General features: G+C 43.8%; 1 protein-coding gene across 2 annotated transcripts in view; it reads left to right on the top strand.

Moving 5' to 3' along the window:
• Positions 1–17,067, top strand: part of LOC130363090 (calpain-8-like) — a 76,953-nt gene that overhangs the window by 35,127 nt on the left and 24,759 nt on the right. For both annotated transcript variants that reach the window (XM_056568437.1, XM_056568438.1), the window contains exons 5-10: positions 736–901; positions 4,809–4,892; positions 4,973–5,058; positions 6,490–6,564; positions 8,447–8,604; positions 8,716–8,891. In XM_056568437.1, coding sequence (XP_056424412.1) covers positions 736–901; positions 4,809–4,892; positions 4,973–5,058; positions 6,490–6,564; positions 8,447–8,604; positions 8,716–8,891 — 745 coding nt within the window. The remainder of the gene's footprint in view (positions 1–735; positions 902–4,808; positions 4,893–4,972; positions 5,059–6,489; positions 6,565–8,446; positions 8,605–8,715; positions 8,892–17,067) is intronic.

Here is a 17,067-nt window from a genome sequence, read left to right as displayed (position 1 = left end):
TCATTTACAGGATGAGACAGAAAGGCAGTGCTATCTGTATATACATCATTTACAGGATGAGACAGGGAGGCAGTACTATCTGTATATACATCATTTACAGGATGAGACAGGGAGGCAGTACTATCTGTATATACATCATTTACAGGATGAGACAGGGAGGCAGTACTATCTGTATATACATTATTTAGAGGATGAGACAGGGAGGCAGTGCTATTTGTATATACACCATTTACAGGATGAGACAGGGAGGCAGTACTGTCTGTATATACGTAATTTACAGGATGTGACAGGGAGGCAGTATATACATCCTTTACAGGATGAGACAGGGAGGCAGTACTATCTGTATATACGTCATTTACAGGATGAGAGAGGGAGGCAGTACTATCTGTATATACATCCTTTACAGGATGAGACAGGGAGGCAGTACTATCTGTGCCTACATCATTTACAAGGAGAGATAGTAACCACGACTTACACTTTACGGTTGACGGTCATGACTTACTTTCACGGTTGGCGGCAGTACTTTCTTTGTCTACATTATGTAGTAATTACAGGGAGGTACTTACTGCCTCCACTGGCAAAGTGTCCACGCTGAAGACTAACCTTAGATGGTGGTACAGACTGCGGCTATATCCAGACATTGTAAAAAAAAAAAAATGCAACACAGACATATAGGAAATGGACGGAATATAGCTAAAGATTATGTGTTTCTCTTTAATCTGTATTTATGTCCAGGTTGAACGGGTCATACGAAGCCCTCAAGGGAGGTTTACCATTAGAGGCCCTGGAGGACTTCACCGGTGGGGTCGGAGATCAGTATTATTTTGATAAAGCTCCAGATAATTTGTTTCAGATCATCCAAAAATCCTTGAGACAGAGATCGCTGGTCACATGTTGCACTGTAAGTCTACTGGGATTTGTGGGTTGGCCTTTGGGGTTGCACAAATTATTAGTATTATTTAAACATTGCAATGCATTGTGTAACCCTATAGGAACTCTATATGGTGGTATTTGTTTATATTGTCATTGTGTGGCACAGCAAAAATGTGCAGAGAAAATTATGCCAAGCTCGAGCAGCAGCGGTGCCGTTTCGTGGGCAAACCCGCTTGGACACTGCGTGACCAAGCGGGTTTGCCCGCGAAACGGCACCGTTGCTGCACGAGCTTGGCTGAGCTTGGCTTCAATAAATACACCACAAATTTCATCTCCGAATGGGTGAGGGTTGGCATCATTTTCTCTGCACATTTTTACAAGTGCTCTGCTTCCTACGGCCATTTGCAACCTCGGGAGAGATCAGTAAAGCATCATCCTCCCGCTGAGCATACAATGGAAAGATCACTTCCAGTGCAGGGAACTGCTCATCTATTAAAGGGGTACTCCGGTGGAAATTTTTTTTTTTTAAATCAGTTCCTAATACGGGCATCAGGTGTCAGCAGAGAGCACTGTAGACAAGACAAAAAAGAAATTCGAAAAGAAAATAATTTTCTCTGTAGTATACAGCTGCTAAAAAGTACTGGAAGGGTAAAGATTTTTTAATAGAAGTAATTTACAAATCTGTTTAACTTTCTGGCACCAGTTGATTTAAAAAAAAAAAAAAAATTTCCACCGGAGTACCCCTTTAAAGGGGTTATCCAGGAGAAAACTTTTTTTTATATATATATCAACTGGCTCCAGAAAGTTAAACAGATTTGTAAATTACTTCTATTAAAAAATCTTAATCCTTTCAGTACTTATGAGCTTCTGAAGTAAAGGTTGTTCTTTTCTGTCTAAGTGCTCTCTGATAACACGTGTCTCGGGAACCGCCCAGTTTAGAAGAAAATCCCCATAGCAAACCTCTTGTTCCTGAGACACGTGTCATCAGAGAGCACTTAGACAGAAAAGAACAACCTTAACTTTAGAAGCTCATAAGTACTGAAAGGATTAAGATTTTTTATTAGCAGTAATTTACAAATCTGTTTAACTTTCTCGAGCCAGTTGATATATATATATATATATATATATAAAAAAAAAGTTTTTTCCTTGAATACCCCTTTAACTCTATAGTTGTGTGGCACAGCAACTATACGATGTGTTACTTGTTTAGCTTACGGTGCTTGCAGCATTGTGTAGTATTGCTTTTTGGTCAACAGGGTGATGGTCGAGACACCACGGCAAAATGGCACCTTTTTTTGTTATGAACCTCATGGAAAAAAGCTGAAAAACTGCAGCAAGAATCGCAATGTGTGAACATAGCCTCAGGAGATTTGTATATTTATCATATATCCTGATCACATAAACATAGAAGCAGTATACAGAAAAAGCTGAAGGAGTGGTGTATAACTACTATATATCCTGATCCCATAGAGATAGCAGCAGCAGTATACAGATAGAGCTGGAGAAGAGAAGTGTAACTACAATATATCCTGATCCCATAGAGATAGCAGCAGCAGTATACAGATAGAGCTGGAGAAGAGAAGTGTAACTACAATTCATCCTGATCCCATAGACATAGCAGTAGCAGTAAATAGATAGAACTTGACGAGAGGTGTATAACTACTATATATCCTGATCCATAAGAAATAGCAGTAGTAGTTAGTCAATAGAGCTGGAGGTGAGGTGTATAGCTACTATGTATTCTAATCCTATAGAAATAGCAGTAGTATACAGATAGAACTGGAGGGGAAGTGTATAAATACTATGTATACTGATCCCATCAAGATAGTAGCAGTATACAGATAGAGCTGGAGGGGAGGTGTATAACTACAATATATGCTGATCCCATAGAGATAATAGCAGCAGTATACAGACAAAGCTGAGGGGGAGGTGTATAACTACTATATATTCTGATCCCATAGAGATAGCAGCAGTATACAGATAGAGCTGGAGAGGAAGAATATAATTACTATATACCCTGATCCCATAGAGATAACAGCAGTATACAGATGGAGCTGGAGGGGAGGTGTATAATTAATATATATCCTGATCCTATAGAGATAGCAGCAGCAGTATACAGATAGAGCTGAAAGGGAGATCTATAACTACTATATATTCTGATCCCATTGAGATAACAGCAGCAGTATACAGATAGATCTGAGGGGGAGGTGTATATCTACCATGTATACTGATCCCATCAAGATAGTAGCAGTATACAGATAGAGCTGGAGGGGAAGTATATAACTACTATATATCCTGATCCCATAGAGATAGCGGCTGCAGTATACAGATAGAGCTGGAGGGGAAGTATATGACTACTATATATCCTGATCCCATAGAGATAGCAGCAGTATACAGATAGAGCTGGAGGGGAAGTATGTAACTACTATATATCCTGATCCCATAGAGATAGCAGCAGTATACAGATAGAGCTGGAGGGGAAGTGTGTAACTACTATATATCCTGATCCCATAGAGATAGCAGTTGGAGCTAGTAGGAGGGATCAGGTAAGTGATGATGTCATCTTGTAGTTCACAGGAAGTCAGAACCCAAAACTGACATCTTGTTCTGACACATTTAAAGTACTAAAGAGTACTGCGGGATGCAACTTTTTTTTACCTGCCCAGAATGCCGGCATAAAAAAACTATAAAAGAAACAAACACTGGATTTTCCTCCCGTCACTCTCCTGGTGCCTCTTGTATTCCGCTTTTGGCCTCTGCTAAAGTCTTCCTTCTAGTGCCAGGGCTCAATAAATCACACTGCCGCTCCGCCTATCCACAGCCTGCAGCGGGACATTATTGTGGCCGGCGATCCGCTGAGTCGCAGTGTGATGAGTCAAATACAAGCATCAAAAAGAAGACCACAGGGGAGGCCGGGAGCGGGACACCGGAGGCACCAGGGTAGCTGGCAGAGGTAAGACCTGATCTTTTTTAGGTTGCATTCTGGGCAGGTAAAGAAAAAAAAAGATGTTGCATCCTGGAGTACTCATTTAAAGGGGTACTCCGCTGCCCCAGCGTCCGGAACGTTTAGTTCAGAACGCTGGGTATGGGGGTCGTGATGTCACGGCCACGCCCCTTGTGACGTCACACCCCCTCAATGCAAGTCCATGGGAGGGGGCGTGACGTCCGTCACGCCCCCTCCCATAGACTTGCATTGAGGGGGCGTGGTGAGACGTCGCGACCCCCGCAGCCCGTACCCAGCATTCGGAACTAAATGTTTCAGACTCTGGGGGAGTGAAGTACCCCTTTAAGCATTGAAAGGTTTGAAGAGTCAGACTGGAGATCAAATGACCCAGTTACAGTAATTAGATGCAGCTGTGCAGAAATAACACCAATGGCACTGTATGACTAGTGATGGTGAGTGTGCATGATTAAAAAAAACACAAAGGTATTATAGTAAAACTATCACTAACTCAAACCACCCAAATGTAATAATGTGTGATACAATAAAGAGGATATTCAGAGGTGTGGAGAGAAGAAGTGCCATGTCTGTCTTGGGCACTAATGCGCCCCCTCAATGCAAGTCTATGGGAGGGGGCGTGACGGACCTCCCATAGACTTGCATTGAGGGGGCGGGGCGTGACGTCACACGGGGTTGAGTCGTGGCATCACGCTCTTCCGCCATTGTGGTCGGGATCCGAAGCCACAAGCAATGCCGGTGTGAGGTGGAAGCCGTACAGGTGGGTGCTGCAGCCAAGATCCCGGGGGTCCCCAGCAGCGGGACCCTGGTGATCTGACATCTTATCCCCTATGCTTTGGATAGGGGATAAGATGTCTAGGGGTGCGGAGTACCCCTTTTAAGGTTCCTGAGCAACTGCATAAATACTGTTGAAATACTGCAAACAATTCATGAGGATAACGTAATAATAGATAAATATATCAATAATTTATCACAGCAATCTTCTGATGGAACAGGAGAAATCGTTGTCAGCACCAATGTGGTGAAGAACCATGCGTATTCACTGACCGGAGCCGAAGAGGTGATGTATATAGTATACAGAGGACTTAGTTGTCATAACTGACCTGTAAACAAAAGGTTAATAGATTTTTACTTATACAGATCCCCTATCGTGGTGACACTGTCCAGATTGTGAGAGTGAGGAATCCATGGGGTTATAAAGAATGGAACGGAGCCTGGAGTGATGGGTAAGTTCATTTATGGGCTTGCGTTGCCAGGGTGTGTAGTGCCGGTGACACTGATGATAACGATACTTACCTTCCCCCGATCCTTCATCACTTTGGCCCATTATCGTTTAGGTGACAGGCTTGGTGTGCGGGCAGAGCTTCAGGAGCACCCTGAAATGTACTTCTGAAGCTCTGCTCGCGCACCAAGCCTGCGGCCAAAACGAGGAAGACAACAAGCCAACTGGACTATGGATCAGGGGTTGGTAAGTATCATTATCATCAACTACACACCATCAACAACAGGTTAGTGCAGGTGAAACTGATGCTAGTTTCCCTAGAAAGAGGAAGGTAAATAGCACTATGTCTAAAACTTTTAAGTTGAACAGGGAGGCAATTAGGCAGTACTATCTGTGCCTATATAATTTATAGGGAGAGGTAAGGGGCAGTACTATTTTTATCTACAGTATTTATAGAGATAGACAAGGAGGCAGTACTATCTGTCTCTATATCATTTCCAGGAAAAGATAGGAAGGCAGTACTGTCTGTGCCTAAATATTGTACAGGAAGAACCAGGGAGGCAGTACTGTCTGTGCCTAAATATTGTACAAGAAGAACCAGGGAGGCAGTACTGTCTGTACTTACATCATTATTAGGGAGTGTGGGAAATTAGCTCTGTAGAGCTGGAAAATAGCAGAAAATAGCAGTTAGAGACAGGGACATGGAAGTAACGTTTATACAGGGCTTCTGTTTTGTTTCTCAGCAAAAATGCAGCCTTTACACTTAGACATAAAAAAATAAAAATGTATGAAAGTGTCAGGTTGATCAGACATTCTGCTTGTAGATTGAGTTCCTTGTAGTTTTAAACCCAGTGATGAGCTGTCTTCAGAACCTGTGCTGATCTGGGGCACATTGAAAACTTGGACTGGCCCAGGAAGGAAATGAAAAACCCCACTACCAAACTTGAATTTCATCCTATAAAAAAATCTAGGCCAAAAGCAGGACTTTTCAAAGTCTTTAGCAAGCTAAGTCTCACCTGGATTTTAACTATTTCTGGATTTCCCATATCTCACCCAGCTTTCTCTGGAGGCATCAGGTACCTTGGGTAAATATATCGATCCCTGACCACCATTCATGTCACTGTCTCACAGGAGATGCAGGAAGGCAGTACTATCTGTGCCTTCATCATTTACAGGTGGAGGCATTACTTAATACTTTTGTTCTCTAAATTATGTTGTAAGCTAAAAAGCTGAATAAAAAACTCGCATGGAGGAATCTAATCTTGATCATCCTCTAATCCATTGAACAGTTATGTCAAAATCTATCCATGAATGCATATAGTGGGGTATTCCAGGAGGATAAAATCCTAAAAGCAAATGAGCATATGTACCAAATACACAATCAATATAACATATATTTTATACATAAACTGTTATTTGTTCTATCATCCTACAGTGCACCAGAATGGGATGAAGTTGACCCAAACGTGAGAGCCGATCTGAGAGTTGACTGTGATGATGGAGAAGCCTGGTGAGTACATCGCTAAGGGTTGTGCATTATGTACCACATTTATCTAAAAAATACCACCTTGGTAACCTATGTCATCAGAAGTGGTGATGGCTATAAAAATTAATTCACCGTCTTTGACTGTGTAACAATATTAAATAATTATAATAAGGAAGCCCAGCTGTAAGTACTAGGGGGAGGAAGGAAGCACAGCTGTAAGGACTCGGGGGAGGAAGGAAGCACAGCTGTAAGGACTAGGGAGAGGAGGGAAGCCCAGCTGTAATTACTAGGGGGGAGGAAGGAAGTCCAGCTGTAAGGACTAGGGGGAGGAAGGAAGTAAAGCTGTAAGTACTGAGAAGAGGAAGGAAGCCCAGCTGTAAGGACTCGGGGGAGGAAGGAAGCCCAGCTGTAATTACTGGGGGAGGAAGGAAGCCCAGCTGTAAGTACTGGGGGAGGAAGGAAGCCCAGCTGTAAGTACTGAGAGGAGGAAGGATGCCTAGATGTAAGTACTGGGGGAGGAAGGAAGCCCAGCTGTAATTACTGGGGGAAGGAAGGAAGCCCAGCTGTAATTACTGGGGGAGGAAGGAAGTCCAGCTGTAAGGACTAGGGGGAGGAAGGAAGCCCAGCTGTAAGTACTGAGAAGAGGAAGGAAGCCCAGCTGTAAGGACTCGGGGGAGGAAGGAAGCCCAGCTGTAATTACTGGGGGAGGAAGGAAGCCCAGCTGTAAGTACTGGGGGAGGAAGGAAGCCCGGCTGTAAGTACTGAGAGGAGGAAGGATGCCTAGATGTAAGTACTGGGGGAGGAAGGAAGCCCAGCTGTAATTACTGGGGGAGGAAGGAAGCCCAGCTGTAATTACTGGGGGAGGAAGGAAGCCCAGATGTAAGTACTGGGGGAGGAAGGAAGCCCAGCTGTAATTACTGGGGGAGGAAGGAAGACCAGTTGCAAGTACTGGGGGAGGAAGGAAGCCCAGCTGTAATTACTGGAGAGAGGAAGGAAGCTAGGGGGAGGAAGGAAGCACAGCTGTAAGTACTAGGGGGAGGAAGGAAGCACAGCTGTAAGTACTAGGGGGAGGAAGGAAGCCCAGCTGTAATTACTGGGGGAAGGAAGGAAGTCCAGCTGTAAGTACTGGGGGAGGAAGGAAGCCCAGCTGTAATTACTGGGGGAAGGAAGGAAGCCCAGCTGTAAGTACTGGGGGGGGGGGGAGGAAGGAAGCCCAGCTGTAAGTACTGGTGGGAGGAAAGAAGCCCAGCTGTAAGTACTGGGGGAGGAAGGAAGCCCAGCTGTAAGTACTGGGGGGTGGGGGAGGAAGCCCAGCTGTAATTACTGGGGGAGGAAGGAAGCCCGGCTGTAATTACTGGGGGAGGAAGGAAGCACAGCTGTAATTACTGGAGAGAGGAAGGAAACTAGGGGGAGGAAAGAAGCACAGCTGTAAGTACTAGGGGGAGGAAGGAAGCACAGCTGTAAGTACTAGGGGGAGGAAGGAAGCCCAGCTGTAATTACTGGGGGAGGAAGGAAGCCCAGCTGTAAGTACTGGGGGAGGAAGGAAGCCCAGCTGTAAGTACTGGGGGAAGGAAGGAAGACCAGTTGCAAGTACTGGGGGGAGGAAGGAAGCCCAGCTGTAAGTACTGGGGGAGGAAGGAAGCCCAGCTGTAAGTACTGGGGGAAGGAAGGAAGACCAGTTGCAAGTACTGGGGGGAGGAAAGAAGCCCAGCTGTAAGTCTTGGGGTGGGGGGGGGGACGGAAGGAAGCCCAGCTGTAAGTACTGGTGGGAGGAAAGAAGCCCAGCTGTAAGTACTGGGGGGGTGGGGGGGTCTGGAGGGGGAGGAAAGAAGCCCAGCTGTAAGTACTGGCAGGGGAAGAAAGAAGCCCAGCTGTAAGTAGTTTTATGATTTCTTTTTCTTTTTAGGATGCCATTTTCTTCCTTTCTAGTGGAATTTTACCTAGTGGAAATTTGTCATCTTTGTCTGGATCACGTTTGCTCAAACGATAAACATAAATGGTGTCTGACAGAATACAACGGGAGCTGGACAGCTGGATGCACCGCGGGAGGGTGCAAGAGCAACCGTGAGTAACGTCATCCACTATTGATAGGAATTCTGGTAATTTTTGTGAAATATGCTGATTTTTCAGACACTATTCACACCTTCGCTTCTAATATCTTTGTTTTTCTAACAGCAAATTTTTGGACCAATCCTCAATTCCAGATCAAGCTGGAGGAACCTGATGAGGATCCCATAGGGGGCACAGGAAGGTCTTTGTGTACGGTCATTGTGAGTCTTATCCAGAAGGAACGAAGAAGGAAGAAACCTGAAGGAGGAGAACTGTTTAGCATTGGCTACTATGTATACAAGGTGAGACAGAGGATGATCTGTGCCATTAGGCCCCTAAGGGGCTGTATGTAAGCACTTAATTCCAGGTCCCAAGACCTGTCTATATAAAGGTACCACCCTACCTAAACTGCTCCTTTTATCACACCACAGAATCTATAGACCATAGCGAAAGGGTGGACAGCTGCCATACCTACACCCTAAGGGTGAGATTTATCAAAACCTGTCCAAAGGAAAAGTTGCCCAGTTGCCCACAGCAACCAAGCAGATCGCTTCTTTCATTTTGCAGAGGCCTTGTTAAAAAATGAAAGATGTGATCTGATTGGTTAATATGGGCAACTTTTCCTCTGGACGGGTTTTGATAAATCTCCCCCACTCTGTACTGGAGAACCATGGAGAGCGTATTCTTTACCGCCATGAGGTGTATCAGGGTCAATAAGAGATCAGTAACAATATGGAAGATTTATCAAAACCTGTCCAGAGGAAAAGTTGACCAGTTGCCCATAGCAACCAATCAGATCGCTTCTTTCATTTTTGAAAAGGCCTCTGAAAAATGAAAGAAGTGATGTGATTGGTTGCTATGGGCAACTCAGCAACTTTTCCTCTGGACAGGTTTTCATAAATATCAACTTCATACATTGAACTATAAAGTGAAAGTTTACATTTCCGGGCTGATTTTTATAATAAATGAAGACCGATCGGACATCTGACTGGAAACATTTCTCCCCCAATCCTTTCCTGTCTCACTCTGTACATACATATAGATTATATGTAGTGTTGGTCATATGTAGTTATCATGTAGTTATTGTGAACCTGCACTTTTACTGTGCCGCACTGTAGGCACACAATTATTACACCATACTATAGGCACACTATAATTACACCATACTATAGGCACAGTATAATTACACAATACTATAGGCACAGTATAATCACACCATACTATAGGCACACTATAATTACACCATACTATAGGCACAGTATAATTACACAATACTATAGGCACAGTATAATCACACCATACTATAGGCACACTATAATTACACCATACTATAGGCACAGTATAATTACACAATACTATAGGCACAGTATAATCACACCATACTATAGGCACACTATAATTACACCATACTATAGGCACAGTATAATTACACAATACTATAGGCACAGTATAATTACACCATACTATAGGCACACTATGATTACACCATACTATAGGCACAGTATAATTACACCACACTATAGGCACACTATAATTACACTATACTATAGGCACAGTATAATTACACCATACTATAGGCACAGTATAATTACACCATACTATAGGCTGACTATAATTACACCATACTATAGGCACACTATAATTACACCATACTACAGGCACACTATAATTACCCCATACTACAGGCACACTATAATTACACCATACTATAGGCACACTATAATTACACCATACTATAGGCACACTATAATTACACCACACTATAGGCACAGTATAATTACACCATACTATAGGCACACTATAATAACACCATACTATAGGCACGGTATAATAACACCATACTATACCATTCCTCAAACAGGCCAATATATATGGAGGGGTCAATCAATATTTCCCATAGATTCCTGTTCGGAACCCAAAAATCCCTATGTTCCCATATATTATTATAATCAGTGTTCCCACAAGCTTTTTTAGAAATTTACTAAATTATAACAAAAAGGAAAAATTTGCACACTCTTTAAAATTCCACTCAGCTCGGGCCAGTTACACAGCTTTTATGATTGTGGGGAGTTATACTCCTCTCTTACTGATAATTTTTAGGAAAACATGCCTGCAGTTACATGTTATTCCATTTGCTGGCCTCCGCTGGTGCGATTAAAAGAATCCCTACTCTGCCCCCCTCGACATGTTTCGCTACAAAGTAGCTTTATCAAGAGGTAGCGGGCATATGAGCGCGGGCGCCATCTTTGCTTTATTTATAGACTTCCTCCGGTATCGGCGTGATTGCTTCTTTGGGTTTGTCACCTATCAGTGGTTTTCCTCTGCACGATTGCTTTTACGATTGGTTCTACCATGATTGATGTTCGCCCTAACCAATCGGATCTAAATGCCATCTGGGCCAATAGGATCTTAGGCTTGATCCCAAGCCCTTCATTGGTAGTGTCAGAGGCACGTCATCTGCGCATTCCCGTCTGCGCACGGACTTACCTGGGCAACATATCATCGTCTGCGCAGTCTCGTCTGCGCTAGAACTTAGGTATTGATTTTTTGTTTCTCACTGCGCACACTCCGGGACTTATATTCTGCTGCATCTTTTTTCCGGGACTTGAGGTTTCCGTGTCATACTTTACTGCGCAGACTCCAGGACTTAAACTTTTTTGTGTGTTGTTCAGTGGTGGATGTGCCTATATTAGCTTAGATTCCACTGTATGTACAATCGTATATTATTATATTTGGTTATTTTATTCATAGTAACCATGTACAATGGATCCCATTATTTATTTATTTTGATTTTTTGTTTTTTTAGAATTCGTACACATCCACTCCCACTCATGGCCCAGATGAATCTCTCTCAAGGTAAGTGTCTTATTGGTATATCTTATTGTATGTTCTATCTCGATTAATTGATTATTCCACTGTAGATATGACCGCTTGTTATCTGCATTCCGAAGTAGTCTATCTAATTATTTGTTTTTCAGTGTTAGTTCTTCCTCTAGTCCAATTTCCACTCTATTATTCGATGTCATGTTGTAATTTTGTTTGAATAATTTTTAATCAATTTTTAATCTAAGGCAGGTTTACAAAAAGGCTGAAAAGGTGAATCCCTCGTTCAAGCCTTGAGGGCTCAATGATTTGAGCCTGTATATCCAAATTGCTTCTTCCTTAAGCAATTTTTTATCTAGGTTACCACCTCTGGGACCCATTCTGGGTTTAATAAAGCCCCAGAATTTTAAGCACGTTACGTCTCCTTTGTGGATGTCCCTCATATGTCTTGCTAATGGGGTATCTGCACCCGTCCTAATTGTGCTTAAATGTTGTGACACTCGCCTCCGTAATTGCTGAATCGTTTTACCGACATACAGCTTGGGGCATCCACATTCCGCAATGTATACAACCCCTGTCGTTTGGCAATTTATGAAGTCTCTGATTTCCAATACTCGCCCGTCAACTGGGTTTGTAAACTTCTTTTTCTTTGGTATGAATTTACAAAAAGTACACGTACCACACGGGTATGATCCCTTGGTACCAGCTTCTAACCATGATGCCTCTCTCCGTTTCTCTTGATAGTGACTTCTCACCACATGCTCCCTGATGTTCCGTCCCCGCCGATACGTGATGCTAGGATAAGGGGTAAGTACTTCCCTGATGTCATTGTCTGCTACTAAAATTGGCCAGTACCTCTTCAATATCGCAACAACTTGTTTGTTATTTTGGTCATATGTACCTATACATCTCACCTGTTTACCTTCCTGTATTGGTGATTTGTCACTTAAAAGTTCTGACCTAGGTGTTGCTCGGGCCCTAGCGAAAGCCCTGTGCAGGACCTTCTTGGGGTAGCCTCTAGCTGTGAACCTTTGATATAATACATTTGATTCTTCCAAGAAGGCCTGTTCACTTGAGCAATTCTTTTTGGCCCTGAGGTATTGGCCAACAGGGATTCCATTTCTAAGGGGTCTAGGATGATAGCTTTCCCATTGGAGAAAGCTATTCGTGGAGGTGGGTTTCCTATAAATCTTGGTCTGGACGCTGCCCCCAAGGCCAAAGGAGATCTCCAAGTCTAAAAAGTTGAGTCTTTGTGTACTTATCTCTGATGTGAAGTGCATCCCAATTTGATTAGTGTTCAGTGCCTTAACAAATTCATTAAAAGAAGTGATGGTGCTCCCCCAAAACAATAATATGTCGTCAATATAACGACCCCAAAACATAATGTGTTGTGTGAATTCCTTGTGGGTGTCTGAAAAAACTATCGTGTCCTCCCACCACCCTAAAAATAAATTTGCAAAATTTGGTGCACAGGAAGTGCCCATAGCTGTGCCTCTCGTTTGTAAATAAAATTGCCCATCAAAAGTAAAATAATTGTGTGTTAGAAGAAAACGTAAAAGTGTGGTAACAAATTGATTGTGACTAGTGAATTGTATTCCCCTAGTGCTTAAAAAATGTTCAACCGCCATAATTCCGAACTCGTGTTTGATATTGGTGTAGAGTGCTTCTACATCCAAGCTTGCAATCAGTGTATCTGGCGGAAAAGAGATCTCCTGGAGCTTGGAGACAGCGTCCCTTGTGTCTTTTATATAGGAAGGCAAAATGGTTACAAAAGGGGCTAGTACCTGGTCTACATACAAACTAATACCTTCTGTCAGGTTATCATTACCCGAAACTATCGGGCGACCTGGCAACGGGAGTTTCTGTTTATGCAGTTTGGGTAATGCATAAAAAGTAGCCAAGGTTGGTTTTGTCGCAGGCCATGCCACCAACACAACAACAGCAAAATACGATGACCATGCCTGCAACATCAATGGAAGCTGGAAATCAGGACTCTTCCCCCCATTTTTTAGGGGCTGGCATACAATTGAGGGACAGGGAGAAATGGGGTTATCAGAACCCACTGCATCCAAGACAATAAAACAGGATCAAGAAATGCAGATCTGCAATTTAACATCGATGGAATTGACAGAGGAACAAATTAAAGTGCTAAAGATGGGTCTATCATACACACCAACACCAAGATATGACCCATTCATATGGATCAAAGATGTGAATTTGTTCGCAAGGAAACTTGCTTTACATAAAATGTATAAGAATAGAACACGGGATACAACTGACGACCGCAGACGTGATGAACAAGTAATTGCAGATCTTACTGACCTCTTCGATGAGAACGAAACTGGGATTCGTACACCTGAATCCGCACCGTTCTCTAACTTAAAACCAAAATCGAAACTAACTCCCCCAATTAGCCAGTATAATAACATAGATACATTTGTTAAAATGGTCACTACTGACTTAGAAAAACTGTCTCCCAAATCATATAACAGTAATATGACCAAAAGGGAAAAGGAAGCCCTGAAACAGCTAGAAGAGAATGAACATATAGAGATCAAGCCCTCCGACAAGGGGGGCAATATTGTGATCATGACCAAATTGGATTATAAGAATATGGTACTACGCCTGCTTAAGGATAAGGACACATACATCAAACTAACCTCCAATCCAACTACAACCTACGTTAAAGAATTGAAAGAAATTTTGGTGGAAGCCAAATTAAATCAGATAATCTCTGAGGACGAATTTAGAGTGATGTTTAATGCAAAACCAACCTTGGCTACTTTTTATGCATTACCCAAACTGCATAAACAGAAACTCCCGATGCCAGGTCGCCCGATAGTTTCGGGTAATGATAACCTGACAGAAGGTATTAGTTTGTATGTAGACCAGGTACTAGCCCCTTTTGTAACCATTTTGCCTTCCTATATAAAAGACACAAGGGACGCTGTCTCCAAGCTCCAGGAGATCTCTTTTCCGCCAGATACACTGATTGCAAGCTTGGATGTAGAAGCACTCTACACCAATATCAAACACGAGTTCGGAATTATGGCGGTTGAACATTTTTAAGCACTAGGGGAATACAATTCACTAGTCACAATCAATTTGTTACCACACTTTTACGTTTTCTTCTAACACACAATTATTTTACTTTTGATGGGCAATTTTATTTACAAACGAGAGGCACAGCTATGGGCACTTCCTGTGCACCAAATTTTGCAAATTTATTTTTAGGGTGGTGGGAGGACACGATAGTTTTTTCAGACACCCACAAGGAATTCACACAACACATTATGTTTTGGGGTCGTTATATTGACAACATATTATTGTTTTGGGGGAGCACCATCACTTCTTTTAATGAATTTGTTAAGGCACTGAACACTAATCAAATTGGGATGCACTTCACATCAGAGATAAGTACACAAAGACTCAACTTTTTAGACTTGGAGATCTCCTTTGGCCTTGGGGGCAGCGTCCAGACCAAGATTTATAGGAAACCCACCTCCACGAATAGCTTTCTCCAATGGGAAAGCTATCATCCTAGACCCCTTAGAAATGGAATCCCTGTTGGCCAATACCTCAGGGCCAAAAAGAATTGCTCAAGTGAACAGGCCTTCTTGGAAGAATCAAATGTATTATATCAAAGGTTCACAGCTAGAGGCTACCCCAAGAAGGTCCTGCACAGGGCTTTCGCTAGGGCCCGAGCAACACCTAGGTCAGAACATTTAAGTGACAAATCACCAATACAGGAAGGTAAACAGGTGAGATGTATAGGTACATATGACCAAAATAACAAACAAGTTGTTGCGATATTGAAGAGGTACTGGCCAATTTTAGTAGCAGACAATGACATCAGGGAAGTACTTACCCCTTATCCTAGCATCACGTATCGGCGGGGACGGAACATCAGGGAGCATGTGGTGAGAAGTCACTATCAAGAGAAACGGAGAGAGGCATCATGGTTAGAAGCTGGTACCAAGGGATCATACCCGTGTGGTACGTGTACTTTTTGTAAATTCATACCAAAGAAAAAGAAGTTTACAAACCCAGTTGACGGGCGAGTATTGGAAATCAGAGACTTCATAAATTGCCAAACGACAGGGGTTGTATACATTGCGGAATGTGGATGCCCCAAGCTGTATGTCGGTAAAACGATTCAGCAATTACGGAGGCGAGTGTCACAACATTTAAGCACAATTAGGACGGGTGCAGATACCCCATTAGCAAGACATATGAGGGACATCCACAAAGGAGACGTAACGTGCTTAAAATTTTGGGGCTTTATTAAACCCAGAATGGGTCCCAGAGGTGGTAACCTAGATAAAAAATTGCTTAAGGAAGAAGCAATTTGGATATACAGGCTCAAATCATTGAGCCCTCAAGGCTTGAACGAGGGATTCACCTTTTCAGCCTTTTTGTAAACCTGCCTTAGATTAAAAATTGATTAAAAATTATTCAAACAAAATTACAACATGACATCGAATAATAGAGTGGAAATTGGACTAGAGGAAGAACTAACACTGAAAAACAAATAATTAGATAGACTACTTCGGAATGCAGATAACAAGCGGTCATATCTACAGTGGAATAATCAATTAATCGAGATAGAACATACAATAAGATATACCAATAAGTGTCACGATGCCGGCTGGCAGGAGGTGGATCCTCTGTGCCAGAGAGGGATGGCGAGGACCGTGCTAGTGGACCGGTTCTAAGACACTACTGGTTTTCACCAGAGCCCGCCGCAAAGCGGGATGGTCTTGCTGCGGCGGTAGTGACCAGGTCGTATCCACTAGCAACGGCACCTCTCTGGCTGCTGAAGATAGGCGAGGTACAAGGGAGTAGGCAGAAGCAAAGTCGGACGTAGCAGAAGGTCGGGGGCAGGCGGCAAGGTTCGTAGTCAGGGGAGATAGCAGTAGTTCTGGTACACAGGGTATAAACATACAAAACGCTTTCACTGGCACTAAGGCAACAAGATCCGGCAAGGGAGTGCAAGGGAGGAGACTAGATATAGCCAGGGAACAGGTGGGAACCAATTAAGCTAATTGGACCAGGCACCAATCATTGGTGCACTGGCCCTTTAAGTCTCAGGGAGCTGGCGCGCGCGCGCCCTAGAGAGCGGAGCCGCGCGCGCCAGCACATGATCGCAGGAGACGGGAACGGGTAAGTGACCTGGGATGCGACTCGCAAGCGGGCGCGTCCCGCTGTGCGAATCGCATCCCCAACGGCCATGGCAGAGCAGCGCTCCCGGTCAGCGCTGACCGGGGAGCTGCAGGGAGAAGGACGCCGTGAGCGCTCCGGGGAGGAGCGGGGACCCGGAGCGCTAGGCGTAACAGTACCCCCCCCCTTAGGTCTCCCCTTCTCTTTATCGGGTAACTGCCTCCCCTGGGATGAGGACACCGGGAAAGGATGGAGGGACTCCTCAACGGCAGGCAGAACCGCAGGAGTAGGAATGGGGAGAGAGGGCAGAGGGCGAGACCTGGCACGGGGCAGTGTGACACCAGGACGAGGGCCATGAGGGGACACAGAGGTTTGCCTGATGGGACTGGGAGGGGGGGAGAGGCATTTCCTGAGGCAGGCAGAGTCCTTAATGACCTTAGGGGGAGCGGATACAGGAGGAACCACAGAGTCACGGCAAGGGTTACTGGGAACCGG

This window comes from Hyla sarda, chromosome 3 (assembly GCF_029499605.1).
Source record: "Hyla sarda isolate aHylSar1 chromosome 3, aHylSar1.hap1, whole genome shotgun sequence".
In the NCBI taxonomy this organism is placed as follows: Eukaryota; Metazoa; Chordata; class Amphibia; order Anura; family Hylidae; genus Hyla; species Hyla sarda.
Note: the sequence above shows the minus strand (reverse complement) of the source record. Positions and strands in the feature narration are given on the sequence as shown.